Here is a 19,864-nt window from a genome sequence, read left to right as displayed (position 1 = left end):
CCAGGAAACAATATCTCTCCGTTCTCAGGACCGAACTCTCTTATCTGTTTCCCTCTTCCAAATCCTGGTGGTGTCTGGTCAAATCTGTTTCTGGTGTTTGTTCCCCCTTCATCCCCTCCCTCACCTCAAATGGCCACACGGCTGACTCCGCACGTGAAAAAGCTGAATGCCTCAACTCTGTGTTTGCCTCAAAATCTTGTGTCCCAAACCCATCTCTCTCTGTTCCCACCTTACCCAGTTGAACCCAACTGTTTCCTTCTCTCCTGACAGGGTGGAGAAGTTTTTGTCAAACCTCGACTCTGATTCTGCAACTGGACCAGACGGCATCAGCCCACGGGTCCTAAAGTCCTGCTCTGCGGCTCTATCTCACCCTCTCTCTGTTCTTTTCACCCTCTCTTTTGCTCAAGGTCATCTGCCAGCATCTTGGAAATCAGCAAACATTACCGCTTTACACAAAAAATGTGCAAAAACAGATCCTTGCAACTACAGACCAATCAGCCGGCTTCCAATTATCAGAAAAGTCATGGAATCCATCATTGCTTCGGATATCAAATCCTTCCTCTTCTCCATTGGCTTGATCTCCGATCATCAATTTGGATTCAGACCAGGTCAAAGGTCATTCTACTCTGGACATGTTGCTTCTGCTGTCTCAACAATGGATGGAGGTCCTCGATGCCAAACAGGAAATCAGAGCTGTCTCCCTCGACATATCACGTGCCTTCGATACGGTCTGGCACCCAGCTCTGCTCACCAAACTCTCCTCCTATGGTATCCATGGAAATCTCCACGCAAGGCTTGCGGACTTCCTCTCTGGTCGTAGTCAACGTGTGGCCCTGAATGGATTTCTCTCATCTCCCCTGCCTGTTCTGGCTGGAGTTCCCCAAGGTAGTGTTCTGGGCCCTGTGCTTTTTCTGGTCTTCATCAATGATCTCTCCGAGTCTCTGGAAAATCCTCTCTATCTCTTTGCTGATGACTCCACTCTCTGCCGCTCCATTCCCCATCCCTCAGATCGGCAGCCTGCAGCCTCCTCTCTCTCTGCAGACCTGGACAAAATCACAGACTGGTCAAACAAGTGGAACATGTCTTTCAATCCTGACAAATCTCACACTCTTACTATGTCTCTCCTAAAAGACCGACTGGAAAACCCTCCCATCTACTTTCTCAACAATCCTCTCCAAGAAGTTCTGTCGCTCAAGCTTTTGGGTCTCGCTATCTGCCATGATATTTCTTGGGAAAACCACATTGCCAAGCTGGCCTCCAAAGCCAGTCACCGACTGGGCATCCTCCATCGTGCGAAGTCTTTCCTTGGCACACCTGAGCTCCTCACCACATGCAAGGCTTTCATCCGCAGCTCAATGGAATACTGTTCCCCCCTCTGGGTCGGTGCTCCTGCCTCACACCTAGCTCGGCTTCACGCTGTTGAAGCCAAAGCTTTCAGAATCATTGGAATCTCCTGCGATGAAGCTAACTCCGAGGGCCTTTCACTCACTCACTGCAGGCAGGTTTCTGGTCTTTCTGTCTTCTACCGTCTCCTCTCCGGTCTTGCTGCCCCAGCTCTCTCTGTGCTCTGTCCCCCAACTATTCCTACAGGTCGCACAAGATCTGCCAGCAACCCTCTTATGGTTAAACTGCCAATACCTAGGCTCTCTGCTCACCTTCACTCTTTCATTCCCCTTTTCTCCTGCCTCTGGAACAAACTCCCCCACTCCCTTCAATCCCACTCCTCCTTCCAGGTCTTTAAAACAGCTGTTGACCACCATCTCTTTTCTTCCCCCTTCCAAAACCTTGATCTTTTCTACCCCAGCTAATTCACCCCAGATACACTTTTTCGAAATTCCAACTTCTTTCCTGGAAGTCCTTGCAGTGTCCATATGTTTTATACCTCTCCCACCAAATGTTGTGTTTGTGTCCTTCCCCCTCTCTCCCCAATCTTGTCTACCGCTCCCTTTATTTTGTGTTTTATGTGTCGGTTTGTGTCGGTTTGACTTTTTGTGTGATTAATGTTAGCTCTTTCACGAGCCTCGATCATGTATACAAAAAGAAAAGAAAAAAAAAGAAGGATATATTAGGGTCTGAATCAAAAACAAAGGTTCTGTAATATTAACAGTGAAATAAAGATTTGTGGAGACCAAATACTTTTGTCAATTTAAGCTTATTTTTAGAGAAAATTGTGAGTTATTTGAATAAAGTGCAACGGTGCCAATATTTTTGGCCACGACTGTATGCACCTCGTAATCTCGACACACGTATAGTCACCCATCCATAGTTGAGTTATCCACCATTGCCAATATCAACCATGTTTCTCTGTATCTCCAATGCTTATAAGTACCAATCTAATTGCAGTTTAAATCTATGTACTCTTTTTTTTTTTTCTGCCCTCCCCTTTCTGAGGATACCATTCCATGCATTCACCACTCTTGAGTGAAAGATCCCTGCCTTGCTACCTACCATCCGACCTCTCCTTTACTCTGAGGCTGTGGCCCCTGATTCTGATGTTGTCTATTTTGTGATTAAATATTGAGAGATTAAAAACTAGAATCTGGGAAATTTATTTATTTACTTATTCGTGTGCAGCCTGTGGTTGCATGGCTGCATCACTTTCTGTGGGTATGCCTGCGCCGCTGATGCAATACCCCCGCATTACCAGCTAGCTGGTACTCATTTTACCAACCTCGGAAGGATGACAGGCTCAGTCAACCTGCCTGGTGTTAATTCAAGATGAAGATGATTCTCCTATATGATTTAATGAAGCCTTTAATTAAATATTTTTGGATAGAAACATATTTTACACTTGCACAGATTCGTTTAATTTTCACGAAATGGCAATAAATATCAAAATCCGTTTGTTGGTCACTTCTTTGTGCCAAGTATTTTAATGCGCCAATTCTGAGATTAAAATAAATGTTAAAGTTGTGTTGTGCAAAGCAGAAGTCACAGTAGAAGCAAGATTATTACCTGCGGGCTCTGCTGATTGTCACCTATCGAAATTGACCTTTTCTTTTAAATTTCCATCCGTGAAGTTTAACACACCTTGTTCAATCACAGGTCCAGTTGCCTCTTCTGTGGAAGCTTTTGACAAACTGCTTGCTGGTCCCGTGGTGGAATACATCCGGCGCAGCCGTGAAATTGGTGCTGATGTCCAAGTACACGTAAGCATTGTGCTCCGCACTATGTTATTCATTCTAAAGTTAGTTGACAGTGAGGAGAGTTATTGATATTTCCTGCTTTGCAAACATGGGAAGCATAGAGTTTAGTCTTTGCTTCTTCTTCTTCTTCTTCTTCTTCTTCTTCTTCTTCTTCTCCAATATGGGGCACCCGGCTGTGGGGTAGCACCATTGGCCGAGGGCTTGCTTGGCTGTACCGGTGATAGTGTCCTCTATAGGTTAGGGCAGGAATTTGTAATTTGGCCATGGTGCTGGAGATAGCTTGCCTACTCTTCATGAAAGACACCGTGGGATCTTTAACGTCCAACAACTAATGCTAGCAGACGGGACAGCCGTTTAACTTCCATCTGAGAGATGGCGCACACATTGATGCATCACCCTGCCTGTGAACTACCATGATGAAAGTTTATAGCTGGGCCTACATTCAAATCCAGGCAAGATGGCTCAGAGGCATGGTGCACGTACCCCCAGGGCATCCAGCTGGGTTTTTGATTGAACACGTTCAGACCTAAATAAACTCGTTCAGAACTTGCGAGTTGGAAAATGTCAGAATAATTAAATGTCGATGAAGCAGACAAGGGGATAACGGTTGAAACAAATCAGAAAATGGACGAGGCCTATAGGGTCCACACATAATTACCACACATAATCCAAAATGCCCATTAGGGACAGTCTACATATCACATATATGTTTGGAAGGGAGTGGAGGGAGTTAAATAAAGGGTTTGCACAAAATTATGAGTGGAACATAATTTAAGGGGGGAGGGTGAGAAGAATGAGGAGGGGATATTGTTGGGGTCGGATGTCAAAGGTCAAAAATTCCGTCTGAGAATGCTGGCGATTCTCAAACAGCGATGAGGTTGAAAATATGAAATGCCCTCACAAACGATGAACACATTGTAAAGTTAGGAATTTTGTTTTTAAGTTGTGGTGTATTTTTGAACGGGAAGTTAAATATTTTTTATTGTTTTGTTTTTTAATCGACACTTCTGCTCTTCGACTGATGCGTTAGAGCCAAAATCATCAACAATGGTTATACATTTCCCTAATCTTTCATATAAATTTCAGAATTTTCTTGGTGTTCCTCAGACTCGAGTTTTGCTTTGTGGTCCTCAAGCTTGAGATTTGCTTTGTGGTCCTCAAGCTTGACATTTGGTCTGTGGCCCTCAAGCTTGAGATTTGGTTTGTTGTCCTGAGACTCGAGATTTGCTTTGTGGTCTTCAAGTTTGAGATTTGGTTTGTCGTCCTCAAGCTAGAGATTTGGTCTGTGGTCCTCAAGCTTCAGATTTGGTCTGTGGTCCTCAGACTCGAGATTTGCTTTGTGGTCCTCAGAATTGAGATTTGCTTTGTGGTCCTCAAGCTTGAGATTTGGTTTGTGGTCCTCAAGCTTGAGATTTGGTTTGTGGTCCTCAAGCTTGAGATTTGCTTTGTGGTCCTCAAACTCGAGATTTGCTTTGTGGTCCTCAAGCTTGAGATTTGCTTTGTGGTCCTCAAGCTTGACATTTGGTCTGTGATCCTCAAGCTTGAGATTTGGTTTGTTGTCCTGAGACTCGAGATTTGCTTTGTGGTCTTCAAGTTTGAGATTTGGTTTGTCGTCCTCAACCTAGAGATTTGGTCTGTGGTCCTCAAGCTTCAGATTTGGTCTGTGGTCCTCAGACTCGAGATTTGCTTTGTGGTCCTCAGAATTGAGATTTGCCTTGTGGTCCTCAAGCTTGAGATTTGGTTTGTGGTCCTCAAGCTTGAGATTTGGTTTGTGGTCCTCAAGCTTGAGATTTGGCCTGTGGTCCTCCGACTCGAGATTTGCTTTGTGGTTCTCAAGCTTGAGATTTGGTTTGTGGTCCTCAAGCTTGAGATTGGGTTGTGGTCCTCAAGCTTGAGATTTGGTTTGTGGTCTTCAAGCTTGAGATTTGGGCTGTGGTCCTCAAGTTTGAGATTTGGTCTGTGGTCCTCAGACTTAAGATATTATTTGTGGTCCTCAAGCTGGAGATTTAGTTTGTGGTCCTCAAGCTTGAGATTTCGTCTGTGGTCCTCAAGCTTGAGATTTGCTTTGTGGTCCTCAAGCTTGAAATTTGTTTTGTGTTTCTCTTGCCAAATATTTCCTTTGTGCTCTCTGGGCCAGATATATCTTTTCTGTTTCTTGCACTCAATATTTCCTTGGTGTTATTCAGTCAAGATTTCCTATTTGTTCCTCAGGCCCCAGATTTCCTTTGTATTAATCGGGTTGAACTTCCCTTTGTGTTCCTCGGGTTCGAACTTACCTTTGTGTTATTTGGGCTCAACATTTCCTTTCTATTTCTCAAGTCTGAGATGTATTTTTTGTTCCTCGATCTCTATGTTACCTCGCCATCGAATGTTTTCACCCCTGTCTGTCTGTTTGTCTGTGAACAGGATATCTGAAAAGGTTGTGGACGGATTTGGATCAAATTTGGTGGAGAGGTTGGGTGTTTGACAAGGACGAAATTATTAGATATTGGTGAAGATCCAGATCTGGATACGACAATTTTTATTTTTTTTGAAGTGATGCTTCACCATTGAGAGAATGGGCCAAAACATATAGCATGATATCTCAAATGGTTGTGGACGTATTCAGACAAAACCAGGTGGATGAGTTGGTTATGTCACAAGAACAAGCCGATTAGATTTATGGTTCAGGTTCGGATCCAGATTTGGCCTATCAGTGGGATAGAAAACATAAACTGTTCAGCCTGGCAGAGATACACTCTTTGCATTGTATTCCTCGGGCATGATATTGGCTTTCAAATTGCAGCAGCTATTTAACATTGTCTTTGTTTTGTGTTATACTTCTGGCATGAGCATAGAAGTAGTGTGTGTTGCCATAATAAGTTTAAATGTGTTTGGACAAACACTGAGGCATCCCCGTGTGCACAGTGAAGCCGAGGAAGGATGGGCGAAGGTGATGTGTAACGACATGGTTTGTGGTTGATGTACACTAGAAGAGTTCATTGTTGTTGTTTATTCTTATCAAATGCATTTGAAATGAGCTCCGCAATATTTTAGAATTAAGTCCATAAATCGACTGTGATTTCATATGGAAATCTCATAATGATTTAAAGCATTAGAAGATCAGCTGTGTTTATACACATTTTCATTGAAATCATTTTTCTTTTTCTTTTTCTGCATAATATCTTGGCTGCGGTGAATCTTACTATAATTCACCAAATGTCCGTCCATCTGTCTGTCCGTCCTTTCGAAGGTACCGCAAAAACGGCTGAAACGATCGCAACGATATTTTGGGTGGGTAATCCTGGGATCTCCTGGAGTAAAATAGGCTATATTGTTTTTCCAATTTCAGCCTTGGCCTCCAGCATTTTCAGGTTTGGACTCCCGCATAATGTTATTTTCCCAGATGCCGCACAAACGGCTGCACCGATCGCTGCACAGCTGCACCGATCGGCTGCACCGATCGGACTCAGTGACCTTGGACAAAGACCTTTCATAAGGACATGGGTTGAATCCCTGCTTGAGAGAATGCCAACCCCCTCCCCGCCATCACGGTCATCTCTCCAACTCACAATCCCACGAGATATGCAGAAAGGACGACTCAAAACCAATTATCTTCTTTTTGATTCGTATATAAACATCATTAAAAGTAAATAATGACCTCGACCAAAGTTCAAACGACATTTAATCTCTACATGAGAGAATTCCACATTGCTATTTGGGCGGTGTATACGCTAACAGATCGCTGTCTCCATCGATCTTGCCAAGGCTTTAACACCTATCGGCTCAAAATCCTTTTAACTGTTGACTTGGTAGTTTTTACAATGAAGGAAACATTAACAATGCTGTTAAAAGTTTATTTTGTGATTAATTTGTGATTGGAGTTATGTTGTTTGGAATGAAAAAAAAAGATATCGAGTTCAAGTAAATGACGACATGTCGTGATGGTTTCTACCTTTTAAACGTGAAATTCGCGGATCACCCTATGCAGCTTCCCCATGGACCCAGATCGATGTTTCTATACGTGAACGTACCTGTTCGTTTGCGAACGGGTATGTTTTTCATGGAAGTCCTTCACGAACTTGCTGTCCATGTGTGACGTGTGACTGAAGGTGCTACAGGAATGTGGAATTTATTGGTTTCATGCTTTAGCATTCGCCGTGTCTGCATTGCCTGTTTGCTTCTGGCCTCCCACCCATGCGTAGCACGGGTACCTCACTGGTACTGTAAACTTAGAAATGAATTTTTCGGTGAAATTTGATGTTCATTGTATATATTTTCTGTAGGGCTGGCAGGATATCCAAGAGGTATGTGCACTCCTTCTCTGTGCTGTCTAGACTGGGTTAGAATGTGCACTTGACTATGAACCGCCACCCTGGTGTTTAGCAGGCAGAGTGTTGCTATGGAAATACGATCCAACGCAGGAAGACAGTTGCCTGGACTCTATGTCGGTTCCTTGACACCAAGTTACCCTGCTTGCTATCCCACTCCTCCCACCTTTACGTCACGTGTCATGGAGTGTGTTGACCTGCATAGCACATCGTGAAAAGCTAAGCCAGCCTGACCATTGTCTTTTTGATATACCAATTGCTGAGAACGCGAGCACATCTCTCCAGGTTGGTTTTCTTTGTTTCCAATGCCTCTTGAACGTACGATGATGATGTTCTCCATCGCCTGTTCGCGACAGCCACTTGCAACAGCTCTCAGCTCAATGGACTGAGACCAGCTCTGCATTTACCTGTGCCTCTGACGAGGGAACATTGAAAATTCCAAATTATCGGGAGAAAAATGCATTAAATGATTTTCCAATCTCCAATCGTGGGAGTTTGATCGTTTTCTTATGGATTTGCACATACCCAGTCATGCGTGCTTGCCGACAGGCTGGTAACATGTGGATTGCAGTGCATCATATGACATTTTTGGAATTTAGCACCAAGTTCATACATAACCTACCATCGCTAAATCCAATGCATTTCAAGCATCGGATTCATGGTCTTTTATTGAATTTGCTCGCTTGTTACCTACGCCACCAAAGCTGGTTGGAGGTTAAGTTTTCACTCCTGTCTGGTTGTATGTTTGTTTGTTTGTTTGTTTGTGAACAAAATATCTCAAAAAGTTGCGGACGGATTCAGACGAAATTTGGCAGAGATGTAGCGTATGTTACAAGGACGAAATGATTCGATTTTGGTGAAGATCCGGATTCGGATCCGGCTAGTAGACTAGTTTAAGTGATTCTTCACCATTGGGAGATAGGGCCAAAAACGATACATAGCAGGATATCTCAAAAAGATGTGGACGGATTTGGACGAAACTTGGTGGACCGGTTTGGTGTCTGACAAGGACAAATAGATTCAATTTTGGTGAAGATCTGAATATGGATTCGGATATGAGAGTTATTAAATTTTTAAGTGATTCTTCACCATTGGGAGAGCGAGGGACAAAAACGATACATAACAGGATATCTCAAAAAGTTATGGACGGATTTGGACGAAACTTGGTGGACCGGTTGGGTGTCTGACAAGGACTAATCGATTCGATTTTGGTGAAGATATGAACCTGGATTCGGATATGAGAATTATTTAATTTTAAAGTGATTCTTCACCTTTGAGAGATCGGGCTAAACACCTATATATATATCACGATGTCTCAAAAAGTTGTGGACGGATTTGGACGAGACTTAGTGGACCGGTTTCGTGTCTGACAAGGACAAATCGATTCGATTTTGGTGAAGATCTGAATATGGATTCGGATATGAGAATTATTAATTTTTTAAGTGAATCTTCACCATTGAGTGATCGGGCTAAACACCTATATATATCACGATATCTCAAAAAGTTGTGGACGGATTTGGACGAAACTTAGTGGACCGGTTTCGTGTCTGACAAGGACAAATCGATTCGATTTTGGTGAAGATCTGAATATGGATTCGGATATGAGAATTATTAATTTTTTAAGTGAATCTTCACCATTGAGTGATCGGGCTAAACACCTATATATATATCACGATATCTCAAAAAGTTGTGGACGGATTTGGACGAAACTTAGTGGACCGGTTTGGTGTCTGACAAGGACAAATCGATTCGATTTTGGTGAAGATCTGAATATGGATTCGGATATGAGAATTATTAATTTTTTAAGTGAATCTTCACCATTGAGTGATCGGGCTAAGCACCTATATATATCACGATATCTCAAAAAGTTGTGGACGGATTTGGACGAAACTTAGTGGACCGGGTTCCTGTCTGACAAGGACAAATCGATTCGATTTTGGTGAAGATCTGAATATGGATTCGGATATGAGAATTATTAATTTTTTAAGTGAATCTTCACCATTGAGTGATCGGGCTAAACACCTATATATATCACGATATCTCAAAAAGTTGTGGACGGATTTGGACGAAACTTAGTGGACCGGTTTCGTGTCTGACAAGGACAAATAGATTCGATTTTGGTGAAGATCTGAATATGGATTCGGATATGAGAATTATTAATTTTTTAAGTGAATCTTCACCATTGAGTGATCGGGCTAAGCACCTATATATATCACGATGTCTCAAAAAGTTGTGGACGGATTTGGACGAAACTTAGCGGACCGGTTTGGTGTCTGATAAGGACAACTCGATTCGATTTTGGTGAAGATATGAACCTGGATTCGGATATGAGAATTATTTAATTTTTAAGTTATTCTTCACCTTTGAGAGATCGGGCTAAGCACCTATATATATCACGATGTCTCAAAAAGATGTGGACGGATTTGGACGAAACTTAGTGGACCGGTTTGGTGTCTGACCAGGACAAATAGATTCGATTTTGGTGAAGATCTGAATATGGATTCGGATCTGAGAGTTTTAAAATTTTAAAGTTATTCTTCACCATTGGGAGAGCGAGGGACAAAAACGATACATAACAGGATATCTCAAAAAGTTATGGACGGATTTGGACGAAACTTGGTGGACCGGTTGGGTGTCTGACAAGGACTAATCGATTCGATTTTGGTGAAGATATGAACCTGGATTCGGATATGAGAATTATTTAATTTTTAAGTGATTCTTCACCTTTGAGAGATCGGGCTAAACACCTATATATATCACGATGTCTCAAAAAGTTGTGGACGGATTTGGACGAAACTTAGTGGACCGGTTTGGTGTCTGACCAGGACAAATAGATTCGATTTTGGTGAAGATCTGAATATGGATTCGGATATGAGAATTATTAATTTTTTTAGTGAATCTTCACCATTGAGTGATATGGCCAACCAGGTGGAGGTATGCTCTCTACTGAGTGCCGTTCTAGTTTAATGAGAATCTCTGTTAAATATAAAACCTACTGAAGGATCATCAACGTGGCCCGGTTGTTTAAATGTACTCGATTATGAAGGACGCAAGCGGGTGTGAAACATTCCTCATTCCAGATCCGGTCAATCGACAAGGAATCGTCAAAATAAATAATAACGTCTTTCAACCACCAACAGAACCACGTCAAGCTGGCAAGCATCACAAAGCGAGGGTCCATATTTGAGGACAACCGCTGCCGTCGAGAGAACAGGGGGCTTCGGGCGTGCGAGGCCTGCTGGGGTAGGCCACGGTGCCCATGGAGATTCGACTCGGCGGGCTAAAAGCGGCGGTGGAAGACACGGAGCTACACTTCTCTCCACTCAACGTGGCCTTACAAGGCAAGACAACCGGGCACTGGCGCCGAGCCAGGGCAAGGAGAGGGCCAAGGGCAGTGGTTTGTGAGAAACAGCAGCACGTGTTGCGGAGCGATGGCTGAAAAGTGTCTTCGATGATTCGGTCTGTGTGCCCTTCGAAGGTGTCAAAACAATAGGAACGATTGCCCGCAGACTAGTATAATCGGCGTTAACATTTGAAAAAAAACAAAAACAGTGAAAAGGACAAGTGGACATTCATGAAAACGCAATAGCTCTTTTACTCCCTCTCACCCTCCCCCGACACAGTCCATCTTCAAAAAGCTCAACCCACCTCCCCAACCACCCCTCCGCTTAAAGCTGAATAATAGCTCCCTCTGGGCAAAGCTTCACTCCTACATGTACATTGTCATGCAAATCCGTTACCCCAACGAGATGCATCTCACGAGGGTGTCTGCCTGGCACATTACCAGTTCAGAATGCAATTAAATGGGAGCCATTTGCATGGCAGAGCTTTGGGTTTCCAACGACACCAATAAGAACAAAGAAAAAAAACATTCCCAACCATCTTCTAATAGGCACAGCAGGAGAAATGAAAAAATTATAAAATAAGTAAGAATGCTGACGCAAAGACATTCCTTTCCAGTTTACGAGGTATTTATTCTATTTGACGGCACGAGGAAAACAAACACTCTAATAACTAGAACGGCACTCAGGAGAGAACATACCTCCACCTGCTTGGCCATATCACTCAATGGTGAAGAATCACTTATAAAGTTCTACTAGCTGGACCTGGATCCGGATCTTCACCAAAATTGAATCTATTCTTCTTTGTCACACACACAACCTGTCAACCAAGTTTCGTCCAAATTCGTCCATAACTTTTTTAGATATCCTGCTATGTATCGTTTTTGGCCCGATCTGTCAATGGTGAAGAATCATTTAAGAAATTAAATAATTCTCATATCTGAATCCATATTCAGATCTTCACCAAAATTGAATCTGTTCTTCTTTGTCACACACATAACCTGTCCACCAAGTTTCGTCCAAATCCATCCATAACTTTTAGAGATATCCTGCTATGTATCGTTTTTGGCCCTATCTCCCAATGGTGAAGAATCACTTAAACTTTCTACGAGCCGGATCCGAATCCGGATATTCCCCACAATCTAATAATTTAATCCTTGTGACATACGCTACATCTCTGCCAAATTTCGTCCGAATCCGTCCACAATCTTTTGAGATATTTTGTTCACAAACAAACAAAGTAATGAAAAATCACTCATAGTGACACTTGGCAAAACAGAACAAAGTGGAATGGCACTCAGTAGAGCATCCTTTTAACCTCAAAAATAGTTGGTGGTTGAATTCAGTTGGTTGATATGAAAATCCTATTCAAATTTCAAGTCAATCGGATGAAAATTGAGGCTTTTAGAAATTTGAAAAAGCAGTTGACCTTGGGCCTATGTTGACCTATTGGCCTATGCTGATCTCAAAAATAGTTGTTGGTTGAATTCAGTTAACTGATGTGTATATCCTATTCAAATTTCAAGTGAAGCGTATGAAAATTGAGGATTTTAGAAATTTTAAATTGTTGTTGACTTTTGGCCTATGTTGCTGTTTTGGCCTATGGTGATCTCAAAAATAGTTGGTGGTTGAATTCAGTTTGCTGATATGTAAATCCTGTTCAAATTTCAAGTGAATCGGATGAAAATTGAGGATTTTAGAAATGAAAAAAAAGTGGTTGACCTTTGGCCTATGTTGACCGTTTGGCCTACGCTGATCTCAAAAATCGTTGGTGGTTGAATTCAGTAAGCCAATATGTAAATCCTATTGAAATTTCAAGTCAATCGGATGAAAATTGTGGATTTTAGAAATTTGAAAAAGTGGTTGACCTTTGGCCTATGTTGACCTTTTGGCCTAAGTTAATCTCAAAAATAGTTGGTGGTTGAATTCAGTTAGCCGATATGTAAATCCTCTTCAAATTTCAAGTCAATCGGATGAAAATTGAGGATTTTAGAAATTTGAAAAAAAGTGGTTGACCTTTGGGCTATGTTGACCTTTTGGCCTATGTTGATCTCAAAAATAGTTGGTGGTTGAATTTATTTCGCCGATATGTAAATCCAATTCAAATTTCAAGTCAATCGGATGAAAATTGAGGATTTTAGAAATTTGAAAAAAAGTGGTTGACCTTTGGGCTATGTTGACCTTTTGGCCTATGTTGATCTCAAAAATAGTTGGTGGTTGAATTTATTTCGCCGATATGTAAATCCAATTCAAATTTCAAGTCAATCGGATGAAAATTGATGATTTTAGAAATTTGAAATGGTTGTTGACCTTTGGCCTATGTTGACCTTTTGACCTTTTGACCCCAAAAATATATAGGATTTTGTCGGACCACGAACTCTACTATTTGGTAAAGTTTCGTGAAGATCGGTTTAAAATTGTGACCTGTAGGCAAGTATAAGTGATCTGACAGACAAACATACACACACACAAACAAACACACACACAAACAAACATACACACAAACACACACACAAACAAACACACAAACAAAAAACACACACACAAACAAACACACACACAAACAAACACACACACAAACCGGAGTGATCAACATACTTGCAAAAATTTTTTTTTTTTTTTTCCAAGTTACAAACGGACGGACACAGACAGACAGACATCACAAAAACCTTATTCGACCTATATATATATAATATTTGTCCTGTTTAAAGATCCCATCCAAACCGATGGCTCTTAATGATCAGAACACAAGGTCAGATCCCATATAGTACGTCTCAAGATATATTTGTCCATTATCCACGATCCACTAATATCCTTGTAATTTACATTCGGGTACACTACTCTCTACTTAAGTCATTCTCATGGATGTGATTTATACGCACAAATTCCATGATTACCTTCAGATCATGATGAGTGTAAACGAAAATATTGGGAAATACACAACCTGAAGAATGTTTTGCCCAAGTTTTTATCTTTTCTTTTTCAATTTATCATCCCTCAGATTAAAGCTCGTGGGATGTATAACCCATACCCATTGTTATTCAAGATCCCAGGTGGGTGCCATTGAGTGTGGCGCACGTACACTTTTCAATCGAAAGTTTCTTGATGGTTTAAGAAAAGTCATGCCGAGTCAAAGGTTGTTTGGCCTGTTATGCCCCTGTCACATGCGCATCTCGTTTGTAACCGTTGTCTCAGATTTATTTGATGGTTTGTTATAACATTTGTTGTATGAGATAACAGTGTATGAGATTTGTTGTATGAGATAACAGTGTATGACATTTGTTGTATGAGATAACAGTGTATGAGATTTGTTGTATGAGATAACAGTGTATGAGATTTGTTGTATGAGATAACAGTGTATGAGATTTGTTGTATGAGATAACAGTGTATGACATTTGTTGTATGAGATAACAGTGTATGAGATTTGTTGTATGAGATAACAGTGTATGACATTTGTTGTATGAGATAACAGTGTATGACATTTATTGTATGCGATAACAGTGTATTAAATTTGTTGTATTAGATAACAACGTGTGAGATTTGTTGTATCAGATTTGTTGTATGAGGTAACAGTGTATAAGATTTGTTGTATGAGATATGTTGTATGAGATAACAGCATATGAGATTTGTTGTATCAGATTTGTTGTATGAGGTAACAGTGTATAAGATTTGTTGTATGAGATATGTTGTATGAGATAACAGCATATGAGATTTGTTGTATCAGATTTGTTGTATGAGGTAACAGTGTATAAGATTTGTTGTATGAGATATGTTGTATGAGATAACAGCATATGAAATTTGTTGTATCAGATTTGTTGCAGCAGATTTGTTGTATGTTGAAATATGCCCTATTTCATAACAGTGTATGAAATTTGTTGTCAGATTTGTTGTATGAGATAGCCATGTATGAGATTTGTTGTATGAGATAACAGTGCATGAGATTTGTTGTATGAGATAACAGTGTATGAGATTTGTTGTATGAGATAGCCATGTATGAGATTTGTTGTATGAGATAACAGTGCATGAGATTTGTTGTATGAGATAACAGTGTATGAGATTTGTTGTATGAGATAGCCATCTATGAGATTTGTTGTATGAGATAACAGTGCATGAGATTTGTTGTATGAGATAACAGTGCATGAGATTTGTTGTATGAGATAACAGTGTATGAGATTTGTTGTATGAGATAACAGTGCATGAGATTTGTTGAATGAGATAACAGTGTATGAGATTTGTTGTATGAGATAACAGTGTATGAGATTTGTTGTATGAGATTTGTTGTATGAGATTTGTTATATGAGATAACAGTATATGACATTTGTTGTGTGAGATAACAGTGTATGAGATTTGTTGTATGAGATTTGTTATATGAGATAACAGTGCATGACATTTGTTGTATGAGAACAGTGTATGAGATTTGGTATATGAGATAACAGTGTATGACATTTGTTATATGAGATAAAAGTGTATGAGATTTGTTGTATGAGATAACAGTGTATGAGATTTGTTGTATGAGATAACAGTGTATGAGATTTGTTGTATGAGATAACAGTGTATGAGATTTGTTATATGAGATAACAGTGCATGACATTTGTTGTATGAGAACAGTGTATGAGATTTGGTATATGAGATAACAGTGTATGACATTTGTTATATGAGATAAAAGTGTATGAGATTTGTTGTATGAGATAACAGTGTATGAGATTTGTTGTATGAGATAACAGTGTATGAGATTTGTTGTATGAGATAACAGTGTATGAGATTTGTTGTATGAGATAACAGTGTATGAGATTTGTTGTATGAGATAACTGTGTATGAGATTTGTTGCATGAGATTTGTTGTATGAGATAACAGTGTATGAGATTTGTTGAATGAGATAACAGTGTGTGAGATTTGTTGTATGAGATTTGTTGTATGAGGTAACAGTGTATGAGATTTGTTGTATGAGATAACAGTGTATGAGATTTGTTGTATGAGATAACAGTGTATGAGATTTGTTGTGTGAGATAACAGTGTGTGAGTTATTACCCTACGCTCGCGTAGTGAAATGCAGGGTCAAGCAATAAGTTGCGTGCGTACGTGTGGCGTACGTGTGGCGTACGTGTGGTGTGCGTGCGTGTCTGTATTTTTAAAATTCATTTTCTTGGCAACCATTGGTCCGATTGACACAAACTTTTCACCATATGAGCGCCTCAGCATGTAGATTTTTATGCCTCCGCCGACAAAGTCTCCGGAGGCATTATGTTTTCGGGTTGTCTGTCCCGTACGGGCTAAACCTCGTTTTTCTCAGCAATCATATGTCCGATTGAGACCAAACTTTCAGGGTAGGAGTGACACCCATGCAGAATGTTTTTTTTAATGATAATTGTGACGTCATAGGTCACGTGGTATGGCAGCCATCTTGGATTAAAAGCAAATAATTAAAAATATATTTCTCAGAAACTGCTGAATGAAAAAAAGTTAAACTTGGCACATTGTGAAGTACTCCCAATGGGGAAGAAAAGCATGATAATGACATACATCATAGGTGAAGTGGTATACCAGCCAAAACTGTTTTAATCGAATTCCTTATCCTAAAAATCTGAAATTGCATGCACATGATCTACGACTCATTTGTATTGAAATATTAAATTTATGACATCATAGGTCATATGGTTTGGCAGCCATATTGGATTGAAGTAAAATATTAAATAATTATATCTCTGAAACCGCTCACCCTATCGATGCGAAATTTTACAAATATCATCTAACTGCACTGTTGCATATAGTTTGAAAATGATGATGTCATAGGTAACATGGTTTGGCAGCCATCTTGGATAGAAAAACGAACCTTATCTGATCAACACGAAACTTCACAAACGTGATCCCTTACCCATACATATGCAGAGTGATTGTGGGACTATGCAGAGGCATATTGGTGACACAGTCGCATTGCTCTAGTATTTTATTCATAATTATGATGTCATAGGTCATGTTGTATGGACGCCATCTTGGAAGAAAATTGCACCTCTATATCTCTGAAACCGCTCAATGGAAAAAATTTAAACATGGCTTATTGTCATGGGAAAGTACTCGCAATAGGGAATAAGACATGTTAATGACAATGTCATTGGTGCCTTCCTTATGACGTTATAATTCGACAAGTATAACGCTCGATCCGATCAGGATGAATTTTTTTTTTCTGTAACTGTTGCTTCAATGAACTGGAAATTTCCACCATAGGGGTGACTTGTCATTTTGCTTTTTTAATGATAATTATGACATCATAGGTCACGTGGTAAAGGTGCCATCTTGGAAAAACCAAAAAACATTACACCTGTCTATCTCCGAAATTGCTCCATGGAAAAAATTGAAACATGGTGCTTTGTCAAGTACTCCCTATGTGGAATAAGACGTGTTAACGATGATGTCATCAGCACCTTCATTATGATGTCATAATTCGACAAGTGCAACACTTCATCCAATCAGTATGAATTTATTTTCCCTGCAATTGTTTGTCAGATTGACACAAATTTTTAACCATAGGAGCACGTCCTCCTGTAGAATGTTTCGTGAAAACTATGACGTCATGGGTCATGTGGTACAGGCACCATATTGGAAAAACTTTACACCTATATATCTTGGAAACCTCTCCATGGAAAAAATTGAAACGTGGCTCATTGTATAGAACTCCGCATGGGGAATAGGTGGTGCTAACAATGACGTCATTGGTGCCCTAATTATGACGTCATAATGCGACAGGGACAACGCTTAGTCTGATCAGTATGAAATTTCTTGAACATGATCTACGCAACAATTATATTAGAGAGTGTAAATTTCTGATGTCATCGCTCACGTGGTCTAGCAGCCATATTGGATCAAAGAAAAATAACCTTCAAAAACAGAAGAGTTGGCTCACACCAAGTTGACTGCATGGGGTAAGAATTCGATGAATGCAATCTAGTTGCTCTTTTGAATTATTAGGTGGAATATTTTGCATTCCTCAATGTTGGTAGAAGGAAAACTGGCTTAAATTCCCTGCAAAGTATTGTGTGCCCCAATATTTTGCACGCTCTGCTCGTACTGCCTTACCTTGTTTTCCTTTTTCATTTTTTTGTCAACTCAACATTGAACCAAAGTAATAGACCTACTCTACATTTGCTTCTCCAACTTCTTTTTTGATTTATTTATAAGTTTATCCATTTTATATTTGACTTGAAAAACGAAGATCCTGTGCCTCATGACAGCAAATAATAATATGGGAGTCGTTGAAGGGGCATGGAAAGGTTGTGGGGTTGTGAGGAGTGGGGCGTAGGGGGGGGGGGGGCAAGGAAGTGGAGAAAACCAGCAGTTGAAGAACTACACCATTTCGTGAATATTAATAATATGATAGCCCCTACTGAGAAAGGTCTGGATGGTGGTTGAGTGTGGCTTGCAGGAGGCTGAAAGATGCATGATGGCGGTGGTTGGGAAGGCGACTGACAATGAATGAGGTTGAAAGGAAAGCATTTTTTGAAAAAAAATAATTGAAAGCATTTGAAAGCATTGCAGTTGAAAGCATTGCTTAAGCGAAAATGTCGCAATGGTTGTGAAAATAATCACACGTGGAGGTTATAGACGCTGTGAATATGAAAGGTTTGAGTTGGGCACACACTTCCTCTCTCGTCGTAGTCAACATGTGGCCCTGAATGGATTTCTCTCATCTCCTCTTCCTGTTCAGGCTGGAGTTCCCCAAGGCAGTGTTCTGGGCCCTGTGCTTTTTCTGGTCTTCATAAATGATCTCTCTGACTCTCTTGAAAATCCTCTCTATCTCTTTGCTGATGACTCCACTCTCTGCCGCTCCATTCCTCATCCTTCAGATCGGCAGTCTGCAGCCTCCTCACTCTCTGCAGACCTGGACAAAATCACAGACTGGGCAAACAAGTGGAACATGTCTTTCAATCCTAACAAATCTCACACTCTTACGATGTCTCTCCGAAAAGACCGACTGGACAACCCTCCCATCCACTTTCTGAATAATCCTCTCCAAGAAGTTCTGTCACTCAATCTTTTGGGTCTCACTATCTGCCATGATCTTTCCTGGGAAAACCACATTTCCAAGCTGGCCTCCAAAGCCAGTCGCCGACTGGGCATCCTCCGTCGTGCGAAGTCCTTCCTTGGCACACCTGAGCTCATCACCACATACAAGGCTTTCATCCGCAGCTCAATGGAATACTGCTCGCCCCTCTGGGCTGGTGCTCCTGCCTCACACCTAGCTCGTCTTCACGCTGTTGAAACCAAAGCGTTCAGAATCATTGGAATCTCCCGCGATGACGCTATCTCCGAGGGCCTTTCACTTAATCACCGCAGGCAGGTTGGTGGTCTTTCCGTCTTCTACCGGCTCCTCTCTGGCCTTGCCCCCCCAGCTCTCTCCACCCCAAATATACCTGCAGGTCGCACAAGATCTGCCTGCAACCCTCTTATGGTTAAACTGTCAAAAGCAAGACTCTCTGCTCACCTTCACTCCTTCATTCCTCTTTTCTCCCACCTCTGGAACAAACTCCCTCACTCTCTTCAATCCCACTCCTCCCTCCAGGTCTTTAAAACGGCTGTTCACCACCATCTCTTATCTTCCCCAATCCAAAACCTTGATCTTTTCTACCCCCACTAATTTCACCCCAAATCCACTTTTTTGAGGTGACTTTTGTCTTCTTTCCTGGAAGTCCTTGGTGTCCTTGCGTTTTATACTTATCCTGCCTCCCCCCAGGCCCTCTCCCTCCCACACATCTCCCGATGTCCCTGCTCTCAAATGTTGTGTTTGTGTGCTTCCTCCCCTTCTCTCCCCATCTTGTCGACCGCTCCCCTTTTTATATACTTTGTTTGCTTGTTTGTTTGATTTGTTTGTTTGATAAATGTTAGCTCTTTCACGAGCCTCGACTCTGTATACAAAAAACAAAACAAACAAACAAAAAAACTGCATGAGAAGTGCAAATTCTGAGAGGGGGCCAGAATCGATTAAAATTTGGGAATATGTGAGATTGCATGGTTTGAGGGTAACATGGGGGGCAAGGATGTATATATGGTGGGACAAAAACTTTACAGGTCTCGT

The 19,864-nt window shown here is 41.0% G+C and overlaps 1 protein-coding gene across 2 annotated transcripts in view; it reads left to right on the top strand.

Annotated features, from left to right (window-relative positions):
- Window positions 1–19,864, top strand: part of LOC137423075 (adenylyl cyclase-associated protein 2) — a 343,934-nt gene that overhangs the window by 46,516 nt on the left and 277,554 nt on the right. For both annotated transcript variants that reach the window (XM_078774722.1, XM_078774723.1), the window contains one exon: window positions 3,046–3,149. In XM_078774722.1, the coding sequence (XP_078630848.1) occupies window positions 3,046–3,149 (104 nt within the window). The remainder of the gene's footprint in view (window positions 1–3,045; window positions 3,150–19,864) is intronic.

This window comes from Myxine glutinosa, chromosome 3 (genome assembly GCF_964187855.1).
Source record: "Myxine glutinosa chromosome 3, kmMyxGlut1.1, whole genome shotgun sequence".
Taxonomy (NCBI): Eukaryota; Metazoa; Chordata; class Myxini; order Myxiniformes; family Myxinidae; genus Myxine; species Myxine glutinosa.
Note: the sequence above shows the minus strand (reverse complement) of the source record. Positions and strands in the feature narration are given on the sequence as shown.